The sequence below is a fragment of the Lynx rufus genome, unplaced genomic scaffold, assembly GCF_022079265.1.
Source record: "Lynx rufus isolate CCGP_SWC_20201006 ecotype Redwood Valley unplaced genomic scaffold, mLynRuf1.p SCAF_9, whole genome shotgun sequence".
NCBI classification, from domain to species: Eukaryota; Metazoa; Chordata; class Mammalia; order Carnivora; family Felidae; genus Lynx; species Lynx rufus.
The window spans coordinates 114,115,491-114,141,745 of NW_025814897.1; the positions used below are offsets into that span (position 1 = coordinate 114,115,491).

At 66.8% G+C, this 26,255-nt stretch overlaps 1 protein-coding gene across 8 annotated transcripts in view; it reads right to left on the reverse strand.

Moving 5' to 3' along the window:
• KCNQ1 (potassium voltage-gated channel subfamily Q member 1) overlaps positions 1-25,516 on the reverse strand; it is a 322,108-nt gene extending 296,592 nt beyond the window's left edge. For 3 of the 8 annotated variants that reach the window (XM_047070497.1, XM_047070498.1, XM_047070499.1), the window contains exon 1: positions 25,089-25,511. In XM_047070497.1, the coding sequence (XP_046926453.1) occupies positions 25,089-25,456 (368 nt within the window). In that variant the 5' untranslated portion in view covers positions 25,457-25,511. Of the gene's footprint in view, positions 1-25,088 lie in introns of all 8 variants that reach the window. The other 5 variants (XM_047070503.1, XM_047070496.1, XM_047070500.1 and 2 more) reach the window with 5 other exon arrangements.
• Between the last annotated feature and the right edge of the window lie 739 nt (positions 25,517-26,255).

Consider the following 26,255-nt stretch of genomic DNA (forward strand, 5'->3'; position numbering starts at 1 on the left):
TCGCCAAAAGGCACAACCTCGGTCCAATCACCACACGCATCAGACAAACCAGATGGAGGGACCGACCCCAGAACAGCTGACTGGTGCTTATCAAAAACGCGCAGGTCACAAAACCAGGGGACGCCAGGGGAGCCGCCAGGGGCCGCGGGAGACCCCTGAATGCAGCGTGGGGATCTCGGAGCAGAAAAAGGACATGAGCGGGAAAACCCCACGGGATTCGAACACGGCCTGTAGCCTTGTTGGCAGGAACACACCAGCGTCAGTGGCCTGTTTTTCGTCCACGTGTCTGGCTCACGAGGGTGTTCCCACCAGGGGAGGCTGAGGCAGGAGCCTACGGGGCGCTCTGTACCATTGGGAAGCTTTTCTGAAAAATCTGCGCTTATCTCCAAACAAAAGGCCGAAACCAGAAAGTACAAAAGTTGAGAGGACAGATCTCAGCACCCGTCACTCAGGCCCCGTGGTGTCCCCAGTGCTCCCAGAGTCACAGCCCGGGCCCACCCTCGTGACCCGGCCCCCCTCCGGCCCCCAAGCCTTGCTGCTCCTCACGTGCGCCAAGCACACTGTACCACAGGGCCTTTGCACACGCCGTCTCCTCTGGCCGCACCCTCCTCCTTCACCAGTGGGCACGGCCCGCTTCCTCGGGTCTCTGCTCAACCACCACCCAGTCTGAGGGGCTGCCCTGGACCACCCCCAGGAAAGGGCACCAGAGCCACCGTGCTCTCTTCCCCGTTCCCCGCTTCACGTCTTCTCAAGCTCTTGCCACCTCATGCCCTTGTTGTTTGCCCGAGCCCCTGTCTACTCTCTGGGGCGTCATGTCCTGGAGGACAGCGATCCCGTCTCACTAACTCAGTCCTCCCGGAACCTGGAAGTCAGCCCCGTGCATCACAGGTGCACCGCGGGCGGCTGACTCAACCACTAACATACGATCCACATGAAAGTGCTCCCCCCGCTACAAACAACAACACGCTATTTTTGCCTCATCAAAAGGGCAAAGTGCTTTTACGATAATACCCAGCTTTAGAGAGGGTAGAAAAAAACGCCAGGGCCGTCCAGCCTCAGGGAGGGAGGCTAAATTAGGAAAAGCTTCCCGGAAGGCAGTTTGGAGGAAGGTGTCAGAGCCATAAAAACGTGGGAACCCTTTGATCCCGCCGGGGAATCTCCTGCGAGGAAATAATCCAGGTTCCGGGCAAAAATGAACGTACAAGGATGTGCATCAGAATCTTAGAAGAGTAAAGTGGGAAATCAGCCGGCTGTCAACGGGGGGACCGGAGGCAGGATCCGTTCTGTTGGGTCCCCCAGCAGAACCGCTAGGCAGCCTTGAAACGTCACGTGTGAAAAAAGAACGTGGGAAACACTTGCCCCGAGTCAAGTGATGCAAGATCAGCAACGAGTGGTTTCGCATCGTCCCCATTTTATCAGGTATTTACGTAAATACGCACGTGCAGATACACGTGGTGACAGGTGCCGAGGGCCTCCTCTGAGCTGCCGCGAATCGGAGTGTGTTCCAAAGGGGCTGCCTCGCCTCCAGCAGCCGCGTAGGGCAAGGGCCTGCCTCGTCCCCATTTCGTGGAGGAAGAAACTGAGGCACAAACAGCAAACAGCCCACGGCCACACAGCTCAGGGGGCGAGCTGGCCGGGGCCCTTCCGCTCACCACGGACGCACCACGGGCACGCACTCTTTCGTGCACCCCAGGAGCGCATGTGGGCACACACACACACGCACGCACACCCACCGAGCTGGGGAAGGACTGGGAGGGAGTCCACAGCAGGCGTCGCCGGGTGAGGGTTCAATAAGCAATTGTAATTACTTCGTTCAAGTTTCCGAATGGTCTACGTTCAACGTGTCTGAGTTTTATGATCAGAAAAGGTGATCCTCTAAAAAAAAACGCGTCCTTATGTTTTTGAGGAGATAACCAGAAGCTTTCCAGCAGCTACTGAAATGATCACGTGCTTTCGACGGGCACCAGTGACTCAACATGTCCTATCAGCACATTTCGGAAGAGTAAGCCGCCCACGCCCGTGGTCAGTAGAGAAACCCAGGGTGGTCGTGGCAATTTCTGGTAACTCTTTACTTATACGGTTTAATCGCAAACTTACAGGATAGAATGGCATGAGAAACCCCCAAATACCCTTGGCCCAGATTCCCCAGCGCTCACGACGCCCCTTTTCCTGCCCTGCGCCCTCCCTCTCCCCCGCCTCCTCCTTCCCTCCGTCAGGTTTTCCGGAAGCATCTGGGGGTAGGTCTGCTTTCTGCCAAATACTTCCTTGCCCGTATCTCAGGAACAAGGACATTCCGGTCGGTAACCACAGGACCGGCGTGAGAATCGGGAACAGGCCACACACACGCCACCGCTCAGCCCCGTGGGCCAGCGCCCCGCGGCCGGGCCCCATCCTGTCGTAACTCACACTCCTGTAATCCGAACGCTTCTGTAGCTTCTCCCTACGGTTTCTTGACCTTGACATTTGCAAAGAGTTCAGGCCAGCTACTGCGCAGAGCGCCCTTCACCCCGGTCCACCTGATGTGTCCTCACGATCAGGTTCAGGTTCTGGGTCTTTGGCAAGAACTCGGCTGGCTGAGGACGTCCACTTGGGGGCTCCTGTGGTCGGTCTGGCCCCTCCTGGGGATGTTAACTTTGATCAGTTGGGCACGGTGGCACCAGCACATTTCATCCCGCAAGGACGAACCTTCTGCTCGTCACCACCGAGGGAGACGCTTTGAGGCCGGGTACCGAGCCCTCCCGTTGCTCTGGCTTTGCCCACCAGGGTGGGGTCCCCACCGATGACCGACCACAGGCAGCCAACCTTCCCGGCCTTCTCCCCTGAGCTCCACGCATCGCCCGCACGTTGTGTGATGGCCTCTCCTACCGCACTTCGGGATTTAGCGTGCTGTTGTTTTAAGCCAAATTCTCCACCTCCGCCTGCGCCCAGGGCCGGTCTGTAGTCGCCTCTTTGGGGGTCCTCGCCAGGCCTGGAGGTCAGCACTGTGCTCCGAGTGGAAGCGGGTGGGTGGCTGCTTGGTGGCCACGGTGTCGTCCTGGACGGGGAAGGACCTGGAGGCGTAGGTCGCCCGGCCACAGGCTCCCCAGGAGAGAAGCGCCTTCTCTCTCGTGCTCCCCACCCCGCACTCGGAAACGTTCAAGCACACAGAACGGAGGCTGTGCCGTGACCGGCCTCGCAGTCACCGGGGCCACCTCGTGGAGGGTCCCGATCGCGCCTCACCCTGCACGCATCATACCTCCCGGGGCCCCTCGGTGGCCTTTCCGGCTTGTTCCGTATCTACTGAGACACCTCCTACTGGCTGGGCTCTGACTTAATGTCTTTTCCCAAATAAGCGACCGTCTCGAGAAGTTTCTCCGATCCGTTGGAACACAAGTTTACAAGTCAGAACCTATCTTGGCTTTGGCATAAAATCCGCTTTTGTGGCTGTCCCGGGAACATCGTAAAGGGCAGCTCTCTTGCTCACAGGGTACAACCCGTGCGTCCAATGATTGAACCATATACCAGCAACGGAAATGACCCTCTTTGCCCCAACTCTCTGTCCCAGATGCAGGCCGCGCCTCTGTTCTCTCCTGGTGCAGTTACTTGAAAACCTTCAGCCTTGGGGCGCCTGGGTGGCTCAGTCGGTTAAGCGTCCGACTTCAGCTCAGGTCACGATCTCACGGTCCGGGAGTTCGAGCCCCGCGTCGGGCTCTGTGCTGACAGCTCAGAGCCTGGAGCCTGCTTCCGATTCTGTGTCTCCCTCTCTCTCTGCCCCTCCCCCGTTCATGCTCTGTCTCTCTCTGTCTCAAAAATAAATAAACGTTAAAAAAAATTTTTTTTAAAAAAGAAAACCTTCAGCCGTTCTTTTATTTCCACGACGCCACTCCCAGCTCCGTGATATTTTTATAGGCAGCACATATTTGAGTTTGTTTTCAATCCATTCTAAAATGCAGGCCTTTAGGAAGCGGCTCTCAGCACGGTTTACATGCACAGAGATGTCTGGCCCTTTGGGGCAGGGGAGAAAAGCCAGTCTGAGGTGGGGGTGGGGGGTGGGGGCCGCAGAGCTGGGGAAGGGGGTGCAGGTTCAGTTGTGCTCTGTCTGGGGCAGAGGTGATGCTGCGGGAGAACCAGTAGAGAGCACGAGCTGAGTCAGGAAGGACGGGCACCCTGTGCCCTGTGAGGACCTCTAGGGGAACCCAGCCCCGCGGGGAGGGGAGGGGAGGGGAGGGGAGGAAGGATGTGGGGCTGCCGGTGAGGGATTCTGAAGTTCAGAGCCCCTGCCCCCCAGCTGTGGGAGGCCCGAGGGGGGGGATGCTCTCCCCCACTGGGGGAGGGGAGGCGGAGGGGGCGGGGTCTCCTGCCGTCTTCCAGGAGGCTGGCTCCTCCCCAGGTCTAGGTCTGGAAGACATTCTCTCCTGGACTCGGCCTTCCGGGGCTGCACCTCATCACAGGTGGACACTGGGGGCCTGACATCCACGGGCACCACAAACAGGGGGGCCCACGAGCAGTTTCACGGATGGAAGTGTAGGCTCTCCAGGCAGGGTGGGGACGGGTCCCGGGAGAGCCTGGGCGCCCAGCACGATGGGGTCCAGGTGGGCGAGGAGGGGACGGCAGAAGGGACTCCAGCCGGGGCCTGAGCGTGGGAGTCGGAGGGCAGGCAGCGGGGAGGCTGGGGGGAGCCGAGGCCACCCGAAACCCAGACCCGCTGGGGGCGGCCCCCGCAAGTGGAAGCTGTGGGCGGGGCCCTGCTGTGGGCGGGGCCCGACGGGCAGCTTGGCCCAGCAGCCACGTGACCCGGCAAGCCCGCCCCCCCGGGTGTAGACGCCAAAGAAAGAGAAACTCGCGCGTTCAGCGCGGCTGTACTCAAGGCAGCCCAAGCGCCCGCGGACGGAAGGACGCATCCACAAAACATCTCCCGTCCTCACAACGGAACACCACGCAGCTTGAACAGCCCTGACCTGCAGACACCTGTCACGGCCAGCTGAAGCTGGAAACACGATGGTAAGTGGAGGCAGCCGGGGCCGCGCCCTGCACGGTTCCACTCACGCCGAGTGCCCGGAACAGGCCAGTCCAGAGGGACAGACAGCGCGCGGGGGCCGCCCGGGGCCCCAGGGAGAAGGCTCGCTGCTGCCGGGTTAGGGGTTTCCTGTGCGGGCCACGGAGACGCTGGGGAATTCGGAACACTGAGCTGTATGCCAGGATGGCCCATTTTGGGTGACCACAATAAACGCGCTCTGAAGCACACACGTACGTGGAGGTCGCCTCTGAGGTCCAACCCCGGGTTCCCATCTGGCTCTGCCCCTCGCCAGCCAGCCGGGGCGCCCGGGCCTGGCTTTCCGCGTCTGTGACAAGGCTCGTGTGGGGCCGTGGGGAGGCTCCGGGTGGGGAGCCCACATAAGTGCCCGGCACTCGTCTGGGGTCCACGCGCGGTCAGGCTGACCACCACCGCCGCGATGGAGCACGATCCACCGGGGCCATGATGGGCCTCCCGCCAGCACATCCTTCCTCGTAGTGAACCTGAGCCCCAGCAGCTGCAAGGAGCCACCAGCACCGGCTGGGACGAGCCCCTCCGTCCCAGGAGCATGTCTCCGGCCGCCCCGCCCCCCCCCCCCCACACCTGAGGCCGGCGCCTTTTGTCAGGGCAGGGGCAGAGGCGCCAGCAGGCGCATCCGTCGCACCACGGAAGGTCCAGAGACCTCAGCCTGGCTGCCCGGCCTCCCCGAGGGCACCCCCACCAGGCAAACAGACGCCCCGACCTCTGGCGGTGCTCTGGGACCTGGCCCCGGGAGCCTCCTTTGCTCAGCCGCAGGGTGGGGCGCGTCCCACAGACAAGGTGCTGGGGGCTCCCGATCAGGGGGTGCCGGTGCCTACCACGCCCAAGCCAAGAGCACGGGGTTCAGCCACTGCCCTGTGACCTTGGCCGCCCACCCCACCCCCTGTGCCTCCTGGCAGGTTTGGGGCAGGAGGACGTCCAGTCCAGGAGACACGAAGGTGCTGCTGTCCCCAGGCTTCCCGGGGGCAGGTCACCCTGCCCTGCCAGAGGGCTCTCGGGTGACGCCCGCCAGGCGAGGGGCATCTTGGCAAGCTGGCCCTCCCTGGCATCAGGGCCTCAGGAATCTGAAGGCTCTCGATGGGTTCAGAGCGACACCAGGCCACGCACGCCGGCTCGTCCCAACCAACCATCCGTCCCACGCCAGGCACCTGGCCACCACTGGGGACACAAGTCCAGACCCGATGGGAAACGGCCCTGCCTCTTGGGGCCCCCGGCACAGACCCCTCCCCAGCCCTGTCCCCGGGGCCCTTGCCAGGACACCTCGCCACCCCCACCCAGGCTCCCTCCCTGATGAGGCCCCCAACGCTCTCTGAGTCCCGGACGCCACGGGCTCCCAACTTCCGTCCCCGTTTGTTGGTTACTATACAAATACTGGAGAAAAATAACAGAATTGCCCTGGCCTGCCCCCAACATGTTGCCTGCTCTCCTTGGCCCACACCAGCCACTCCCTCGGCCACACACGGAACATCCCGGAGTCAAACCCACAGGTGGGAGCCTCCCCTGGGGCAAACGGGGGGCTTGAGACGCCTGGGACTCTGTGCCCACTCCGCGTGGAAGGTCCTCCCCACCAGGGGCCAAGACTGGGGGGAGGGGCAGGAAGCTCTTCCCCCAAAGTCATCCCCGCCCCAGCCCACACCCACCCCCTCACCAAGAGGCCCTCTCTTCATGGCCACCTGGGTACCCTGGGGTGTTGGGGGGGGGGCTGTGGGGTCAGAGGAGCCCAGGGTCGAGTCCTGGCCCAGAGCTGGGAGTCCTGTCGCCCCACAGCGGCCCCGGGAATGTCAGGTGTCCTCCCAATGCCCTTGAGGACGGTGTGGAAAGGGTACACAGAGCACTATCACATGCGCTCCTCGAACAAGCGGGGGACGTGGCAGGAGAGGCCCGGTCTCCTGGGTACCCCAGACAGGGAAGGGGCCCGGCGAGCGACCTGGCCAAGCACACGCGGCAGGCAGGAACCTGAGCTGGCCACCCCCACCCACACACTGACATCACAGGGACCCAAAACCCACAGCACGACAGCCTCCCCTCCATCAGGGGCAGAGGCCAGCACCCCGAGCCCCAGGCCAGAGCCCTCAATGTTCCCTCTCTGCGTGCAGGCGCCTAACCCCGGGATGCACAGGCTGCCCTGTGTGATGAGGGACACACACACACACACACACACACACACACACAGCCACGGTGTTGCCATGGTCAAAACCCAGGGCCAGGACCATCAGGGCCACCGGGCCCTCCAAGTCCTGGGGGCTCATGGTGTATAGAGTGACACGGAGACTTCTGCTGGGTCTGCTGACCCTCCAGTGACCCACAGGTGCGCGGAGGGAGTCAAGGCTTGTTCGCACCAGGGGCTCCAGGACCCTGTCCCCGGTGCTGCGGTCGCTGTGAGGGCCGTGCCCCTGAGGGCAGGGGCGGACAGACATTCGGGGACTCGCGTTCACAAGAAGCCTCAGGCCACAGCTCACGCCTGACACGGAAACGGAGTCCACACGGGCCCCGGCCTAAAGCCGCAGCCGAAACCGCCAAGGTCTGGAAGAAAGCGCAGATCTGGGCCTCAGGCTGCTCGGGGGTTTCTCAGACTTCACCCAGAGTTCAATCTTGTCGCCCCCGCCAGACGGCTCCGGGCACGAGACGGGCCCACCAAGTGCAGTCTTTGCCCGGCACGGCGGTGACGGAGGACTCGCGTCCAGAACGCAACCCAAGCTCGCCATCGGGAGACAGACCACCCACGTGCTCCCGACGGAGGAAAGGGGAGACGCGGGAGAGACGCGGCCGGCAAACGACACCCGGAAAGACGCTCAGCGTGTCAGTCACAGGGACGCGCCAACCCAACCATGGCAGGGAGCCCCTGCGCACCTGCCAGACGGGCCCAACCCCAGGACGACACTTCGCCCCTGCATGCCTGCCACGTGGTCCAACTCCAGGACCACGATGCCTCACCCCTCCACGCCTGTTAGATGGGCCCAACGCCTCACCCCCGCACACCCATCCAGCCGCTCTGAAGAAAGCCTTGCTAAGGAGGGGTCCGTGCACAAGAAAGGTTATTACCAGGCCGAGTGCAAGGGACCATTTGCCCATATCACTCTGTCCCCCTCGGTTCTGAGGCCGGCTTCCCCTGCCCCCCCACGCCTCGATGTCATCTCGATGGCTCCGCAGACCCCGTGTCCAAGAGCCACTTCCTGAGGCCGTATCTGCCTTCCCGTGGCTCCTCAGCTGACCCTCGTGGCCACACCACATCCTCTGCGAGAGCACCCTGGCCCTGCTGACCCAGGCCGAGGGGTGGGAACAGGCAGAGCAGACACGGGGCCAGCGCTGACCTCTCCAGGGTACCCACCTCCTGCCGGGCACTGGGGCGCCACGGGGGTACCCACAGCTCAGCCCCACCCCCGGGAGCCATGGGGGGACGAACCCACCGGCCCTGCAGGGGCCTCCCCACCCCCACCCCCCAGGATACCCATTCCGCAGGCCCGCGGACCGACCCTGCCTGCCTCTCAGCCCCCTGAGGAGGCCCCCCTCCTGCCTCTATCTGAAGCGTCCCACTCAAGCCCAGCCTCCCGTGAGAGCCCACCTCGGGCTCCTGTACCCCTGAGCACCCTGCATACGCACGGGGCCCCAACTAGGTCTCGCTCAGCACCGCGACCGGGCCCTGGCCCCGGGGTTGGGGGCGGGGCAGGTCCCCGGGCAGGTGGGCAGTGAACAGTGCGGGAACAGGGTGATCCCACCCCCCGTGACCTGTCCAGAACACGTGGGCGGGGCCCCTCGGCCCCCTGAGCCTTGCAGACCACGGAGCCTAATCTCAGCAGGCCCCCTGGCCTCCGCCTGGCAGACTGGGCGCAGAAGGCGCAGGCGGGCCGTGGGGCCCGGGGCAGGATGCGCGGGGTATCGGCACGGGTCCTCGGGGGCCCCCTGCCTGCTGGGCGCTCCCGGACACAGGCCCGTCCCCCAGCGTGGACAGATGAGTTGGGCCCCACGTGGCACGAAACCATAGACACAGAACACCAGCAAGGAAGGGGGCTGGGGCCCCGGGGGGCAGGGCTGGGAGGACCAAGGCCCGGGGGGGGGCAGGGCTGGGAGGACCAAGGCCCAGGCGGGCAGGGCCGGCTCCAGGCACATACCCAAGTCCCACCCCAGGGCTGGGACCCCCTGGAGGCTTCAGAATGGGCCAACGACCGGGGGCATCAACCCTGTAAGACCGGGGGGTCTGACCTGGATGTCGCTGGGTCCTGAGCTAGGCACGGTGCAGGGGCCACTCAGCCTTTGGTCAGCGGTCCCCACAGGCCGAGAGCTCCCAAACGGCCGCATCTCGCCCCTTCCCTCTTCTCCCGGGAGCACCAGGGGCCTCTCCTGGGGTGGCGGCACCCACAGAAGGCAGTAGCCCCACCAGCCTCGGAGAGCCAGGGGAACAGGCCGCCGGCTCAGCTGACTGCCCTGGGCCCGTCCTCCCAGCTGACCACAGCCTTCCCCCTGACGGTAGCCGCTGTGCCCAGCAGGGCCACCCACAGGGGCAGCCGGGGCCAGGCTGGGGCTTCTCCCCGCCAGGTGCTCTCGCGGCCTGAGGGTGCTCACCTCTTCCACCATCACCACCCACCCACCCCCCCGCCCCCCACTTACTGCCCAAGCCCAGGTTCTCAACCCCACGCTCTGCCTCCCGGGGACATTGGGCAACGTTTGGAGAAGGTTCTATTGCCACAACTCGGAGGCAGAGACTAATGGCGTGTGGTGGGCACCGAGGCCACAGGGGGGCTGACACCACAGCCCACAGCAGCCCCCAACCCCAGGACCGTCCGGAGCAAACGTCAACAGTGCGGAGGTGGGGGAGCCCTGCCCCCTAAACCGAAAACGATCGCGATCGCTGTCTCCAGATAAGACAGCTGAGGCCTCGAGGTCACGCAAGCCCCGGGCCAGAGGGCTGCCGGGGCTGGGGCCCCCCCGGGCCCCCCACCCCGAGGGCAGGAAGCCTCTCTCCCTACGCCCACCTGGCAGGAGCCCCGGGCAACCCTGACCGGCATTCCTGCGGCCCAGCCACAGGGGACATCTGACAGCAGTAAGGTCCCCAAAGGACTTTCTGGCTCCTGGGGACCCCATCTCCCCGGGCAAGGCCAGCACCCCCGAGGCCAGGCAGGCGTCCGTGACGCCATCGTCACTCCCACTCCAGGACAAGTGGAGCCGAGCAGGGAGGCCCCAACCACCACACGGACAACACTGGCCAGACCTTCAGCCCTCGGCAGACAGCAGCCCCAGGACCGGGAAGGAAGACCCCAGCCCTCCGTCTCCTCCGTGACTCTCACCTGGTGAGCCCTCCTCCTGCAAGCGGGAAGGGCACCAGGGAACCACGGGGTACAGAGGGGGCGCTGGGGCGGGAGGGAGGGTGCTCCCCACCAGCAGGCGGCAGGAGGCCCCTTCTCCAACCTGGCCTGGGTTCCCCAGGCCGCCGTGTGGGGCAGCACGGCCACAGCGCTCCTCCATCTCCTTAACAAGGAAGGTCACTGTCCAGGCTTGCAGGTGATTTGGCCTGAGCAGACACCTCTGGAAAAGTCAAATGCATCCCTGATGGCCTGGGGCACCTCTAGACGGCTGGTGTCGGTGCCCTCCCCGCCTCCCCACCGGGAGACAAGCCGAGGCAGTCACCGGCTCCCCCAAGGACGAGTCAGGTTACAAGGCAGGCATGTGCCACCAGGAACCATCTGGATCTAGACCTGCTCAGCCCCTGCCATGGCATGCCAGGCCGACGATGACCTTCCCAGCTTCCGGGAGGCACAGCTGGTGAGGAGCTAGGCTGTGCCGTCCTTCCAGGGACCACCCAGGCTCCGGACCCGATGGCACGCTGTCCCGACCCACACGATAAGCATCAGGGGCGCGTGTTGGTCTCTGCCCACACAGCCACCCCCTCCCAAAGCCTCTCCCCAGTTCAGACGCCACCGGCTGGGAAGTTCCCCAGAGGAGCACAGCACTGGGAGGCAGATCGCTGAGCCAGCAGGTCTCCTGCATCTCTGTCCCCACCGTCCTGCCCCGCCCCCCTGGCAGGCTGGGCCAGTCTCCCCAAGAAGAGGCTGGGCACCCGCCAAGAGGGTCCCTGGCTCAGTCTGAGCTACCCTGGGGACATCCAGGTGGGAGGGCGAGGTCTCCCCCGGCCTGGGGAGGGACTCCAGTCGGGGCCCAACACCCAGCATGCCCCAGCCCACGGCCCCCCGGGGACCGCTTGTCCAGCGCCCGTGCCGTGAGCAGGACCAGAGCGAGGGGCTGGCGTGGGGTAAGACGCTGTGCAGAACAAGTCAGGGGGACGCCGGACAGAGTCACGTGATGGGGTCCGATGCCAGCCTGCCACCCGCCAGCTGTGTGACGCTGAGTAGTGTCTGTGCCCTCTCAGGCCGTGACCCGCTTTGATGGCCAGCAGAGGAGACAGGTGCCCACCCCCACCGGCCAGGCGGTCTCGGGCCCTGTGGCTGGACACACGGCAACCCCCACCCCCCCCACCATCACGGTGTCCTACCCCGAACCCTGGGCCTCACAGGTCTGTCCCATAGGGAAGGGCCACAGCGCTGGCCATGAGCCTGCCATCCAGGCCCCCTTTCCCTCCCCCCGCCACGGAGCCGGCTCCCTTCGTCTCTGGGCACAACCCCCCCCCCCCCAGCCCAGACGGGTGTCCAACCTCCATGTCGAGCCCACCTGCGAGGGGTCGGCCAGACTGTCCTTTCACTCGGCAGGAAGCCCACTCCAGACCTGGGCTGAGCAGGGCCCCCAACACGGGCCGTGGGCTTCCGACCCCACGAGAGAGGTTGGGGCCCCCTCTGCAGCAGCCCGGCCCGCCCCATCCAACTGCCAACCCCCCGGGCTCCCCAAAGGCAGGACCCAGGCCTGTCTGGGGCCCAATCGGCAGGCGACGCTCCGCGCCCACCAGTGCACGGCCCCAGGTCACCCTCCTGGCCCCGTATCTTGCTCAACCTGACCCGGGAGAGCCAGAAAACACTCCGGGGGCCTTCTCGCTGCCTATCCTAACAACCAATGTTTTCAAAGTAGACCTGGACCCAGGATCCACGCCCAGCGCGGCCACGAGGAACCCCTCACGATCCACCCACGCAGCCGTGCCCGCCATCTGCCGTCAAGAGAGCACCGCCTTCCCGCGTGGGTCAAGCCCAGGCCACGCTCTACTTGTCGCAAGGTGTCCTGCCCCTGCCCTACCCAGACCCGGTCCATCCTGCTGCAGAGACGGGGCCCGTTGTCCCGGGCCCGCCTTTAATAGACCAACTCTAGTGCCCAGCAAGGAGGCCCCGGGACACAGGGCCCCTCGGTGCCGGCTCCCGTGTTCCCTGTGACGGGTCTGCCGAGCAATTCCTGGGCACATGGCCGCCCGTGGGGAAGGACGCCTGCAGCCGCTGAGTGGCAGCCAGGCACCCACGGACCCCTCCCAGGCAACGTCCTGGGGTCTCAGGAAGCAGGGAGGCCCCCGCTCGGAGCCTTGGGTCTTTCAAACCCGGTTCAGACCTCGGCTGGCCGCTCCCGGAGCTCCGAGTGCCTGCGCTGTCTGGGCATGGGGTGGGGGAGTGGGGACAAAGACTGCCACCCCACACCCCACCCCTGCCCCAGAAGAGGCTGGAAAGGCCTGTGGATGCTCCGGGCGCCTGGCAGAGGCCTGATAAGAGCGGGGAGGCGGGGCCTACCCCTGGGGACAAGGCCAGCCAGCCTGCAGAGCCCCCAGCCTGCCCATCCCCCTTCATGCCAAGGGCAGCCAGAACATTCCAGGGCTGCCCGGGAGGTGCTGCGTCTCCAGGGAGCTGCACGCCAGGACCTTGAGCGGGCCCCGATCCAGGGGGAAACACAGGGACTCACCTTCAGGGACCGCAGGGGCTTTTCAGAGCCCCCCATTTCGTCCCCTGCCCGGTGAGGAATGATGGGCCCTCCAGGGACACAGGGAGGACAACTGGTCACCCAAGGGCACACAGCCGGTCAGGGATGAGCCGAGAGCAGACAATGTCAGGACTCCCCACTGGGGTCACCTGCAAACCGGGGCCTCCTGGAATCTGCCCCGCTCCCCACATCTCCTAAGGCCCCCTGCCCTCTGCTCTCCCGCCCCTGCCCCCAAGGCCCCCTGCCCTCTGCTCTCCTGCCCCCGCCCCCTCCTCAGCAGCTGGAGAGGCTCAGACCAGGTCGGGACCCTCATTGCAAAGACGCTGCGTGGCTGCTGGACACACTGGGCAGGCCTCGGTGTCCCCTCCACCTCTGGGCGCCTCTGACCACTGCAGCCGCCGCTCCACAAGCAGGGGCCACCCTCCCACCGGCCCTACTCGCCCCCTTGCCCTCGGGCCACCCTGAGCCATGTGGTTCTCGGGTGGGGTCACTGGGTCCTAAGCCCCGCGACACCCAGGGCACGGATGGTCGCGTGCGTGAGCGCTGGCTCACCGCTGGTAACAGGGGGCCTTCGTGGGACCTGATGGGGCTGTGACAGCGGCCTCCCCGATCAGAGCTGATTCTGCTCTGAGGAAGAGGAAGCAGGAAGTACGTTCTAGAAACTGAGGCCTTTGCAGGGAGCCCCATGGCAGGTGCTCAGCTCACAATGAGGCCAGTCAGGAGGAGGAGGCAAGTCAGGACTCAGCACCAGAGATCACAGCCCAACACTGACCCCACCGACCACCCACACACATGCACGGTGCCAGTGGCCCCAGGGACAGCTGCCCACCCACACGCCCATTTATCTGGAACCTGGGCCACCAGCTGGCTTCCCGTGGCTCCCACAGCAACGTCCCCAAAGACAGCCACGGGCCCAGGGGTCGTGAAGGGGCCGTGGAGCTCGTGTCCTCCCAGGACCAAGGACGTTCTACCACCTTCCGCGTCCCGGACCGTGGCTAAAGTGGCCCAGGACGGCCGACGGGGCATCAATCTACCCCAAGCACAGTGGGCACAAGGCTGGCCAAGGCCACATCCACCTACAGACCCTCTCAGGACAGCAGACGCCCGCGCCTGTCTGTCCATTTGTACATCCGTCTGCCCACCCGTCCGCCCATCTGTCCAGCCGCCCGCCGTCTCTCCGTCTGTCCGTCCCTGGATTCACCCTCCCATCCCTCAGCGGCCCCCGCTCCTTGCTGGGCCCCGCACCCGGGCTTACCCCACGGCAGGTGCGCTCTCACATCAGGAGGGTTGTGAGCACTTGTGCCCCAGAGCTGAGAGCTCAGACAGGGGCCGGCGGGTTGGAGCAACAGGGGGCCGGCCTGCCGCCGTGAGGGACACTGCACGGCACATCAGACTGTCACGTGCTCGCACACCAGCCGCGTGCCTCTCTCCTGCCCCCCCCCCCGCATTCTAAGCACGGGGGACACCGTGGACAAAAGGACAGCGACTCAGCCCTGGTGCGGACATCTGAGCATTTCCCCCGCTCGTTTGCGACCGGCCTCGAATCTCCCACGTGCTTCCCAGCCTGTGAACATCTGCGCTCTGAACAGCGAACAGCGGTATGGTGCGCGCCCCCTCACACCGCAGACCACCCACCCACCCACCCCCGCGGTCCCAGGTGCAGAGACGCCCTCCGGGAGGCGCCCTGGGAGACCACCGCGCCCGGCGCTGCAGGGCGTGAGAGCCTCGGGGATCGCCTTAAACGTGAACCGCAGGCTAATTCCGCGTCCAAACAGTCTGCAACCTGTTGAGACAGAAAGTCCCGAGCACTGCAGAAAGACGCTGCGGCCTGTACGGAGGGGACACACGTCTGCCGTCCAGCACCCGCACACCCAGGGGGCAGACGGGGCGTCGTGGGGACAGCATGGGGGGCGGGGGGAGGGCGCCGTGTGCCATCTGGGACCTGTCAACATTGTGATACGTGAGCCAGGCAGGACACGGGTCTGGGGTTCCGGGGCGGGGCCCAAGCTGGACAGCTCGACAGCCATGAGGGCAGGTGGCCTTTTAGAGACACACATGTGGCCGTGGCCTCCCGTGGCCCTCAGGTGAGCCCGGCCAACTCCGCCTGTGTTCCCGGCCCCCAACAACGCCTCCAGCTCACCTGCCCAGACCCCAGAGCCCACCCACCCCAGCACGCCGGGTCTCCCACCACCCTCTCCCCAGCGCACATCTCCAGGAGGCCTGCTCTGACTCCTTGTCACGTGCGTCTCCGTCCCCAGCCCCAGGCCTGCCGCGCGAGCCCCTGACATCACGGCAGCAGGCACCACGGTGCAGCTATGAGAGGCCACGAGTCCCTGCCACTGGACAGCAAGGAAGCCTGGGTCTCCCGGCAAACAGCTGAGGGGCCGCAGGGAGTTGGGAGCCGTGTGTGGACGCAGACCTCCTACCCCAGGGACCCCTGGCCCAGGGACGGGAGGGAGCCACTCGCAAAAGGGTCCCGACAGCCCCACACCTTCCCGACGGGGCCGGCGCACCAGGAGGCAGCGACGACCGGACAGCAGGGGGCTGGGAGCATCAGCGGGAACAGGCATGCGTTCCACTGGAGGGGACGGGGTTTACTCAGGGCCCGGGTGAGGTCACGCGTCACGGTCCGTCCCTGCACGATCCTCTCCGAAGGGTCCCGTTCCCTCTTATTTCTTGGTCTCTTATCTGTGGACAGAATGGGGCATCTGGCCTGCAGAGGGTCCCCCTGGTGGGATTTTGCAGGGGCGCCCGTGTGTCATTTATTGTGCTCTTGGGGCCCTGGTGCCTCCACTCGGCTCGCATGTGGACCTAGAGGCTTCGTCCTACTCGCTCACCCGTCTACACTGGCGAGAAAGCGTCACGGGCGGGCACACGTCTGGATCTGCCGCGACGCTCGGTGCCAGACCCACGGCCTCGAGCCCCCGGGCCACCTGCTCAGGCCGCAGGCAGGACCCCGAAGAGGCAGGACCTCACCGGCTCTTGGGTTTCCCCGAGCCACATTCGTCAGGGTACAAGATGACGAGCTGTCTCCACAGGGACCTGCCGGCTTAGCCCCTGACCGGCAGGTGAGCACCAGGGTGCAAAGTCCTCCTGGTGCATCTCGGTCCGCGCAGCGTCCCCCCCCCCCCCCGCACCTGCCACGCCTCCAGCGGGGAGCACACCTTCAAGCTGTCACCGAGGCCTGGTGACGCGCCCTGGTGGCCTCTGATGGCCGTCCTGCTCCAGCGTGGGCTCCGCCACTACCACTCCTGCCCCAGGCCCAGATGGCTGGGATCGTCCAGGGAAGATGGTGCAGAGAGGCCACGCTCTGCGGGCTGGGGGTGCTCACGGCTAAGGGGGCGCTCCTCCCTTCTGGCCTTTTCCAGCAAACAGAAAAGCATTTTCTTCAACAAAATCATCATGAACACCTGACACTTTCAGGTGCGGGCGGGAGGGTTTTCGCTTCACCAACTTACGTTGGAATTTTCCTCCTGCCAGGAGTCTCAGCTCTCGAGGACGCCGACATAATTACTCATTTGCTTCACCCGCAGACCCCGTGCGAAGGCCTGGGACTAATCAGGTGAGGGTCATCAAAGTGTGCGGGGGGACACTGAAAATCGCAGAGACGACGTGGTCTCCAGGCCAGGTCTGCACAACAAAGTACCCACAGAGCTGCGCGGGTTCCGTGGGCCCCTCCTGCTCCCCGGAGGTGCCTTTGTGGAGACTTTGGGTTGTCCCGCTGCCTTCGCCTTTCTAACGTAAAGCAAGCACGCGGGCGCCTGTGACTCTCCCTCTACTAGGTGCCCAGTGGCTTGTTAGACTTTTACCCTTGGCAATCACTCCCTGAGAGTGTGCGGGGATCACAGGTCCCTTTCCCACACCTGCACGAGGCCCTGCACAGGGCAGACCCGGCCGGTCCCCACCACGGCCACCGGAAGTTCCGTCCTTTTTTGCTGTTCTGAGGAGCTCTTCAACAGACAGCCTCGCGCGCGCAGATTTTCCTGTTGGGTCGTGTTGGGGGTTTTTGTGGCCAACATTTTTGAGATAGACTCCAGGACTCGGGGTTGCTGGGGCAGGGAGGACACGCACGCACACCCCCCGCCCCACAGAGCCTACCGTCCGGCAGGCTGTCCTGCCAGACGAGTGCTGTCTGCCTCACCAGCCGCCAGCGAGGCTGTCTACGCAGGCTGGCGGGTTCCTGCCTGTCCAATGGGACCTGGCGGTGTCCGTGCCACCCCGACCCCCAGTGGGCTCGTACCTTCTCTCTTAGGACCCCTTGAGCTGTGCTCACCTCTCGCTCACCTTCCGCGGGGTCAGTGGGGTTTTGCTTGTTTGCAGGAGTTCCCTCCCTCCCTACCAGAGAGATCGAGCCTCCGTGATAAGACGCAACCTCTCTCCAGGTTTTGTCCTGTTCTTACGGTGCTGGTGTCGCAGAAGGGTTTTTTCTCACACATGCGCCCTTCGTCTTAACGTGCTAGAGCCGCACAGGAGCCCCGGGCTGCCTTCGGCCCACGCGGAATCCACCTGCCGCGGCGTGACCCGCGGTCCAGCCTGGCCCTCTTCCTCGGGGCCCTCCCCTCCCCCGCACCGCGTGCTTCCCCCACTGGCCCGTCGCGCCGACTAGATTTCCGGCCATGCGTTCACACGCGGTTGAGTCCATACGCGGATTTTCCATTCTGTTCCACTGTCCATCCGCCTGTCCACGTGCCGGTACCACACCGTCCTAACTACCCGAGCTCTACGGTTTATGACCTGTCGAGCCGTCCTAGCCAAGAACGCAGATGTGACTTTTACAAGCGACCCACTGGAGACGTCATGGAGCAGAAAGTCACCACAAGACCTATCCACATCACACGTTCAAGGCGCGTGGTTCCCCGGGCACCCCCTGAAGCTCTCCTGGGCTCCCCCAGGGGCCCCCTGCTGCACCCCCTGCCATGCGGGACACTTCTGGGAGGCGGGGGCCTGTCCCCCTGGGTCGGGGTTCCTCCTGCAGGTAAAGGCGCAGCCCCCCGCGGGACTGGGTGGGGTGGGGGTCCCGGTGTGGCCGGCCGTCTCCGGGGCTGCAGGGAGGGCTCCTGTCCGGCCGGCCTGGCCGTAGTTGCTGTGTTCAGTCTCCCTGTAGACCTCCGCGTGGCACTTGGCGGCAAATCCAGCGGGAAGAGGCAAGGGAGCCACTGTTGGGAGCATCTAAGAGGCGGCCGCCAGCTGCTTTGTGGAGTGGGAGCCTCTACAGCCTGGGGGTGAGGGCCAGAGGGCGTACGGGTGCCCCTGGGCGCGCACCGGGCACGATGCCGGGAAAGGGGCTTCGCCCTGATCGAGGACGTTCACGTGCCACACACTTCCAGGCGGACGTGGAATAGGCTTCCAGGGGCTGCGTGAGCCAAGGGGCCAGTCCTCAGTTTCCCCATCTGCAAGTGGCTGAACAGTAAAGGCAGGTCCAGAGTCCCGGGTGGGCAGGGGCAGGCCCTCCGACCCAGGCGGGGTGGACGGGCACGCAGATCAGGGGGCCCGTTCAGAGAGTCCTGCCCCGGGCCGGGCCGGCTCCGCAGATCAGGGCGGGTGGCGGCAGGGAGGGGTCAGACACCGGGGCCTCACCCGCCGTCAGGCGCTGCGTGGCCCTGGGCCGTCGCCCCCAGCCGCTCCGGCCCTCGGCCTCCCGCTCCGAGCCCACCCCCAGCCAGGGCTGCCGGGCACAGAGAAGTCCCTGAGGTAAGTGCTCTGAAAAGCACCCCCCACGGCCTCCCACACACCCCGGGGCCTGCAGGGCTCTCGGGCACACCGCTTTCCCAAGCTCAGGAATGCCGCTGGATAAAAATACCCACAGACGGATATCATCAGGCCCGGCCTGTCTGTGGGCTCGGAGCTGCTGGGCAACAGGCCTAGCGCCTCGGCCCAGGCCTCTCGGGGCCCCGGCTGCTGAGGCCGGATGCCAGGTGACCCTGTCGTGAGCGCCTGCCCTGCGGGGTGCCAGGAGGGGGAGGACCCGGGCAGCCCCCCCCACCCCATCAGCATCACCCACTCAGATCTTCTAACACCCGAGAGCTGCTGAGCCACCAGGGTCCCAGCTCGGCGGTAGAGGTGGCAGAAAGGCCGTCGGCTCCGCGGGGAGGAGCGGCCTGCGGCTCTGGGAGGCAGAGCTCCAAGGCAGAGGCCTCTGAAGGCCAGTCACCACCCCCCGACCCAGGGTGGGCAGACCTAGGACGCGCTGACGGTCAGCTCACCGGCCAGTGGCACCTCCAGGCTGGGCCTGGCTCCCACCTGCCCGGGGCCACTGCCCCTCTCCGTCCCTGACGAACGAACGGGTCAACACCACACTCCCCACTGCCCCACGGGGCCTCCGCAGGGCTGCCCGGGCTCCGGCCCAGATCGCAGGAGGCGCTGCGGGCTTTCCAGCCAAACAGCCCTGGGCACGCCTGGCTGTGTGGCCTTGGGCACATCACCTGCCCTCTCTGAGCCCCAGGGTTTGTACCCAGCACCACTCATCGCCTCCACTCCCATGGGGGCAGGGGGCAGGGGGGGGAGCCAGGCCCCTGTGCCCCAGCACGGTCACCACAGCGGGTGCCCACACAGGCTCAGAGAAGGGCCCGCGTTTCCCGGGCTCCACGGCAAAGGACAACCAGCGCAGAGGGCGGGTCCTCTCACAGGTTGGAAGGTCTCGCGTAAAGATGGCTCCTGGGGCTCGGGTCACGTAGTGTCCCCGGTGGTCACCGAGCCCCCACACCTGCTGCCAGCCAGGACCACCCTGCCCTCATGGCATCCGGGCTTGCTCACAGCCCCTGGGGAGGCCTCGGGACGGAAAGTGGTGGCCCTCGCTGGTGGAGGAGGTGTGGACGGTCGCCCGAGGTGCCCTGGGGACCCGGGGCCTCCTCCACACTCAGTGGTTTCCCCGCAGAGAGGGAGCCCAGACCCAGCTGACCCTCCAGATCCGTGGGGTCTGAGCTCAATGCGTGCGGAAATTCTCACTTCTCCTCCAGCCACAGCGGCCGGGGGCACAGGAGCTTCCAGGAGCTTCTGTGTGGCGTCACCTCAGGGCCCACGTGATGCCCCCCCGGGTCCTCGCAGACAGCTGTCCTCGGATACCGTCTCCTGCTTCCCAGCAGCCAGACGTGAGCTCGTCCCGGCCACGTCACCCCTGCCAGAGCACAGGCTCTCGAGCCACACGCCACGCCACGCCATGCCACGCCAGCCAAAAGCTGGTTCCGAACGTGGGTCTGAGAAGGGCCAGGGGGCTTCCCCGAGCGGCCACCCCGGCACAGGACCCGCGCGTCCGCGCCTCGCTATCCAGAACGTGCTCCCAGGGCAGCACGGCCTGTCACCAGGGAGCTGGTGAACCAGGACCCTCGGGCCCCACGCCTGCCGGACCACACCTGCCTTCGGCGGCTTCCCCGGGGCACGAGGGCCTGGCCGCCCCCCGTGCGTGCCAGCAAAGAGGCCCAGCACCAGAGCAGTGAACCTGGGAACCGGCTCTTGCAGCAGGAGGGAGATTCCGGGCACTCGAGTCCCCGAGAAGCAGCACACCAGGTGCCCGGCTGGACCCCGATCCCTGGTGGACGCGACCCTCCAGGCCCTCAGCTGCTTAGCTCCACGTGACCGGTTCCTTGCTCTGCAGCTGCTCCCGTTTCCTGGACGGCACACAGCAGGGACCTGCCAGGTCCTGGGCCCCAGTCACCCTGACCACGGGCAGCGCAGCCCTGCCGGGCAGGGAGGCACGGGAGTTTCCTGCGGTGGCCGCGACAGAGCACCACGGACGGGGCAGCTTAAACCACAGACAGTCACTGTCCCGTCCCCTGGTCCTGGAGGCCGGAGCCCGAGGTCCAGGCGTGGGCAGGGCCGGGTCCCCCCGAGGCCTCTCTCCTTGTGTGCGAACGGCCGTCCTCTCCCTGTGTCCTCACGGGGTGGTCCCTCCGTGCGTGTCTGGGTCCCGATCCCCTCTTCTTACAAGGACCCCGGTCACACGGGATCAGGACCCACCCCGGTGACCCCGTGTCACCTTAACCACCTCTTTAGAGGCCCTCTCTCTAAATACAGCCACATTTGCCAGTCTCGGGGTTCAGGGCGGTGATGTAACCTTTCAACCCAAACGGGAGCACCCGTGTGCCCATGCCAGCACTCCTACCACACACAGCCAGGCCCCGGGACCCCGGTGTCCCCCCCCTCACCGCCCCAGTCACAGGCAGGTTATCCCACGGGCACCCAGCAGCCCTGAGACGTCTCATGTCCATCCTCCCCAGGACAGCCCCCCAGCCCTCGCCCAGCCCCTGTGACACCCTGTTGCATGTTAAGGTCCAGTGTGTGGGGACAGCGAGTGCAAAGGGGTCCCTCCTAGAGCACCCCGGCACCCGCAGAGGGACAGGCAGAGCCCACAGGGAGCCACCGACTCGGGGCCAGGCCCAGGAGAACATTCTCTCTCGTCTGAGCAATGCTCCCAGGTGGTGCCAGCAGCCCATCGAGGCCGCCACAGAGGAGGGGACGCACAGAGAGCGAAGGAACCTGGCAAGGCTGCCCAGCCACGGACGTGCTCAGACGTGAGGCCCCATCCCCGCCCCCTGGCCACGCTCCCTGCATCCCGCACCCCATGGCCTCCGGACCCCCGGACCTTGGCATGTGCTCGGAGGTCCTTCTGGCCCGGGCTCCAAATTCATCCACCCCTGGACCGTCCCTCTTCTCCTCCCACCTTCCTCGTGGCCTCGAGGAAGGCCTCCCCGCCTGCCCCCCATCTCGGGCTCGTGGCCTGGGATCCCCAACTAAGCCGGGCCACGACCAGAGGACCGGGCCCCAGAGAAGGAGACACGGGGAAAGGCACTAAAAGGAATTCCCAGCTTCACCAAGCACTGGGGCAGAGGAACGCGTCGGGGAGGCTCAAAGGGGCGGTGGGAAGAGACCTGACAGCTGTCCTCGGTACCCCGCCCCCCACGCAGCCCAAGAAACCGCCGGGCCGACTTCCAGCACGTCAATGATTAACACACACTCGCCGTGAGGTGTTGCCAAAGCCTCCTTGGGAGCCCAGGAAAGGCAGGGTGGCAGGGGGACGGCGACAGGAGCGCCCCGCGGAGTCTGAGAGCCAGGACCCCCTCCACGCGCCCTGAGGCCCTCCCTCAAACCTCTCAGCCCCACCTGCTCTCAACGTCAGGGCAGCCGGAGTCGATGCTGCCTGTGGGGGGCGCTGCGGACCTGGCCGGCACCGGGGAGCCACCGTGGTGGGAGGGTAGGAGGCGGGAAGGGACAAGAGTCAGCACACATCACGCTGCAGCTCCCCGAGAGCTGGAGGGGAGAGGGGAGAGGACGAAGGAGGAGGGAAGAGGGGGGAAGAGGGGAGGCGGGGTTCCCGGAGGCTCACCACTCAGGGGAAGGACACGGACCCCTGGGGGTCTACAGAGGGAGGTGGGGGCCCGGCCCAGCACCCAGGGTAGGGTGGCTAGGGGAACCTCTCCCCTGCCCAGCCGGCTCCACTGTGGCCCATCAGCGGGGAGACCGGGACCCCCGCGCCTTCGGCAGACTGGGAACCACCACACGGTGGGGGTACAAAGGGCCTCGGAAGGCCGGGGGGCCAGAGGGCAGGAAGCCCAAGTGGACAGAGTCCTGCTCCCTGACCCCAGCGGCCCAGGGAAGGCCGGGGGCACACAGGAAAGGCCGCTCTCCTCGGGGCTGGCCGGAGCAGGGGTTCCCCGAAAAGGGAGGGGCGGGGGGACAGGATATCCTGGCTAATTTCCCCAGCTGCCCCCGGAAGAGTGTGCCCAGGCTCGCGGGAACCGCCGGGACAGTGGCTCCCACAGCCGCCCGCCCGGGGCCCCGGCCCTCGAGGCCAGGAAACCGAGCCCGGCCGCCGTGGCGTTGTCCTGCCCTTGCACGAGCTAGCCCAGCAAGGCCAGGGCTTTCTCTGCCGCCATCTCGGCCACTCCTTCCAGCCACACCGGGGCCGGAGCGGACGCCGTGGCCCCCTCTCACGGGGCTCTGTCTGGGCTCAGGCCACCCAGCCCCAGGCCCCTGCTGCAATCCCAGCTCGAAGGCCAGGTCCCCTCAAGTCACTGGCCAATTCGGAGAGTGACCAGGGCCTGCTGACCTCCTGGAGACACCGGGGGTGACGGAGGCAAGCTTCCCAGGCCCCAGACAAGCCACACGCCCTGCCCGGCCAGGGTCACCTCCAGCCCTGGCCCACGCGGGGTGGGGAGCCGCAGCGGGGGTCCACCCCCCCCCCCTCGCAGGGCCACGGCATACCTCCTCCAGGGCAGGGCCCAGAGCAGGAAATGACTGACCCAAGGTCACACAGCCACTCCAGGAGCATCCCTTCCTGGCCCGCCCCGTGGGGAAGCCACTCAGCCACCGTCCCCAGCAGCCACCCCTGCCCGCCAGCTCCCGGAGAGGCCGGGCAAAGGCGCTGTGCTGAGCACACTTCCGAGGGCTAAACAATCAGAATCAGGAAGAAAACACAAGTGTAAGCAGAGACTTCCTCTGGGGCGCGGCGAGCCCTCTTCCTCCACACGGCACGGCCAGGGAGCCCGGGGGACGCGCGCCCCCAGGCCTGCATCCCCAGGATGCGCATCGGGGGTCTTCCGGAGGCCCCTAGTCCTGGCGGCGCTCCAGGGGCACGGAGCCGCTGCCACGCCACCGGGAAGACCCCCGGGCGTGCCTCCCCGCCTTTGCTGGGAGCTGGCACGTGGGGCTCCGGGACGGAGAGGCTGCGGGGCAGGGTTTTCTCCGGGGCCTGGCTGTGGGGTCCGCCCCACCCCTGGGCGCCTCAGGTCAGGGCCAGGAGACAGGCAGCCCGTGGGAACCGTGGCACCCACAGCCGGTGTCTGACTCGCGGGGTCCCTCGGGGCGGAGGCACACGACCGTTCCCTAAGCCCCAAACAAGCCACTGCTGCAACCACGGGCAGGGCCACCCGCTCTCTCCCACAGACGGGCCACCGACACGGTTCGGGCACCCTCTGACTCTTTGGCAGGTGGGGGCGGGGTGGGGAAGAGGCTCCCATGCCTCTGGGGACACCGTCCCGGAGACTGGTCAGCCGACAAGACCCTCGGTGGGGTCGGCAGCAGCCCAGGTACCACCTGCACTCACAGAGGAGCCGGAGTGCGAAGCTGAGGCCGCCCCACCCCCACCCCGCCTCACCTTCCCCACCCGATGCTCCAAGCCAGCCGGAGCCCAGTTCCCGCTGCACCCCTGGGGCCCGAGGGTCTCTCGGCGGGAGAATGAAGGGCCCTGACGCCCGCCCCCCCCCCAACCAGGTCTCTCCCGGCCACAGGCCAGCCAAGGCTGCTGAGACGAGCACCTGTCACTAGAGGGAGGCTAACCCACGTGCCCCCCGGCAGAGCCCCCCCCCCAGCCCCCGTGAAGGCTCACGGGCCCGAGGCTGGCACCATACCAAGCAGCGGCCGGCTGAACAGCCAGGAAGTAGGACCAGGCGGGCAGCGAGGAGGGTGGCCCCGAGGAGGGAACTTCCTTGTACCCCCACCCCCGAGAAAGGAGGGCCCTGCCCCACACAGGCACGCCACAGCGCGAATCAGAAGCACCTGGCTCACAGCAGGGCCAGGTGCCGCCTGTAGGGCCCTGCGTTCCCCGGTGCCCGGCCTCCTCTGATTGAGGGCTGGAACCCCGGGGAACATTCCCGCCCCGCCCCGCCCCTCCCCTCCCCTCCTCCTCCAGGCTGCTTCACCAGCTCGCATCTCTGAAGGCGGTTTGGGCCCTCCCCGCGGCCAGGGGGACCCCTCAGGGACACCCCGCTGCCTGTCACCCTGGGAGGCAGCCCTGCACCCCTGGCCGGGAGACCCCCCCCCCACCACCACCACACGTGGACTGCCTTGAACTGGGAGGGTCTGAGACGCTGCCGGCATCTTGGGTCCCAGCGACCCGGAGGAATTCTCTCCTCGGCACCCAAGGGCAAGCGCCCCGGCCCGAGGTCTTTCCCAGAAGGATTAACACCTGGACCGTCCTTCCAGGGAGGCACGGAGCCAACTGCTGGGCTCGGGCCACCTCCCCCCACACGCCTGGGCAGAGCCAGCAGGAAGCTTCCCACCCCACAGGGTCAGACCCACACGTCCCTGAAGTCCAAGGGACGGGCTTCTCAGAGTCGCCGTTTTCCCCATGAAGCCCTCCCTGCCCTCCCGGCCGCTCTGGGTCGCACGCAGCTGGCACCGTCCCTGCGGCAGCAGGTGGCAGGAGACAGGGGGACCCGCACGCCCCTCGGCAGCCCGCGGGGAGCCCCGGTGCCCGCCGGCCGAGGCCCGCGGCGCTACTCACACTGCGAAGTGGTACACGAAGCACTTCCAGCCGGTGGGGCGCTCGAGGAAGTTGTAGACGCGGCCCTGGATGTGGGTGCGCGCGAGGAGCGGGCGGCGCGCGCTGTAGATGGAGACGCGCGGGTCGAGGCTCACGGGCGGCCGCGGGGCAAGGTCGGCGGCGGCCGGGGACGCGAGGGGCGCGGGCCCCGGGGCGCCCGGCGGCGCGATGGGTGCGTAGAGCGCGCCGCCCCCCGGGCCGCCCTCCGCCAGCTCTAACGAGAAGGGACACTTCTTGGCCAGGCCCGTGCTGCCCCGCCGGGAGCCCGGCAGGCGGCCGCAGCCCCAGCGCTTCTTGTCGGGCCTGGGCGGGGAGGAGGCCGCGGCCATGGCCAGGCAGCGCCCGCGGGGGGCCGGCCGGGCGGCGGCACCCGGAGCTGCAGCGAGGGCGGGCGCCTGGGCGCAGTGCGGGCGGCCGCTGCCGCCAGCCCCGCCGCGGGGGACCGCTGCCCGCCCCGCCCGGCCGCGGGGGGCGGGGCCGGAGGGGGTGGCGGCCGAGGGCCGGTCCCCGGGGAAGGCGCGCCCCGCCCCCCGGCCAGACGCCCCGCCCCGGACCGTCGGCGCTCCGGGGCTGCCCCGGCCCCGCGCCTGCCACCGCTCGCCCGCTCGGTCCCTCCCGCGCCGCGCGCCCCCACCTGTTCCTCCCGCCCCGTCTCATTCACCGGCTCCGCCCGCCCCCTCCCGCGCGCCTCTGCTCTGCCCCCCGTCGCGCCCACGCGCGCGCCCCGCCCCCCACGCCCACCTGCCGCGGGGAAGGCGCTCCCAGCTGAGCCCCGGGAAGGCAGGCGCAGGGCGGCAGGTGCAGCGACCTCGATCGAGCCGGGCGGCCGGGCAGGCCAGTCGGGTGGGGCTCGGGCACCCGCGTTACCGGACGGAGGGTGGGGATACAGAGGTAAAGAGGGGCGCCCTAGGGCACGCCCGGACTGACCCTCTCGGTGCCCGGAGGGCGGCCTGTTAGCTCTTCCTCCAACACTTTGCGCGCCCCCCCCCCTTTGCCCCCCCTTTGGCTCTGTGAGTGGAGAAATATGGGTGGGCTCCGTGCCCACCAGGGCCATCGGACCCGGGAGGCAAGCCGGTCAGGACCGCCCAGCGGGAGCCCGGTGGAGGCTGCCGGAAGTGTCTGTCAGGG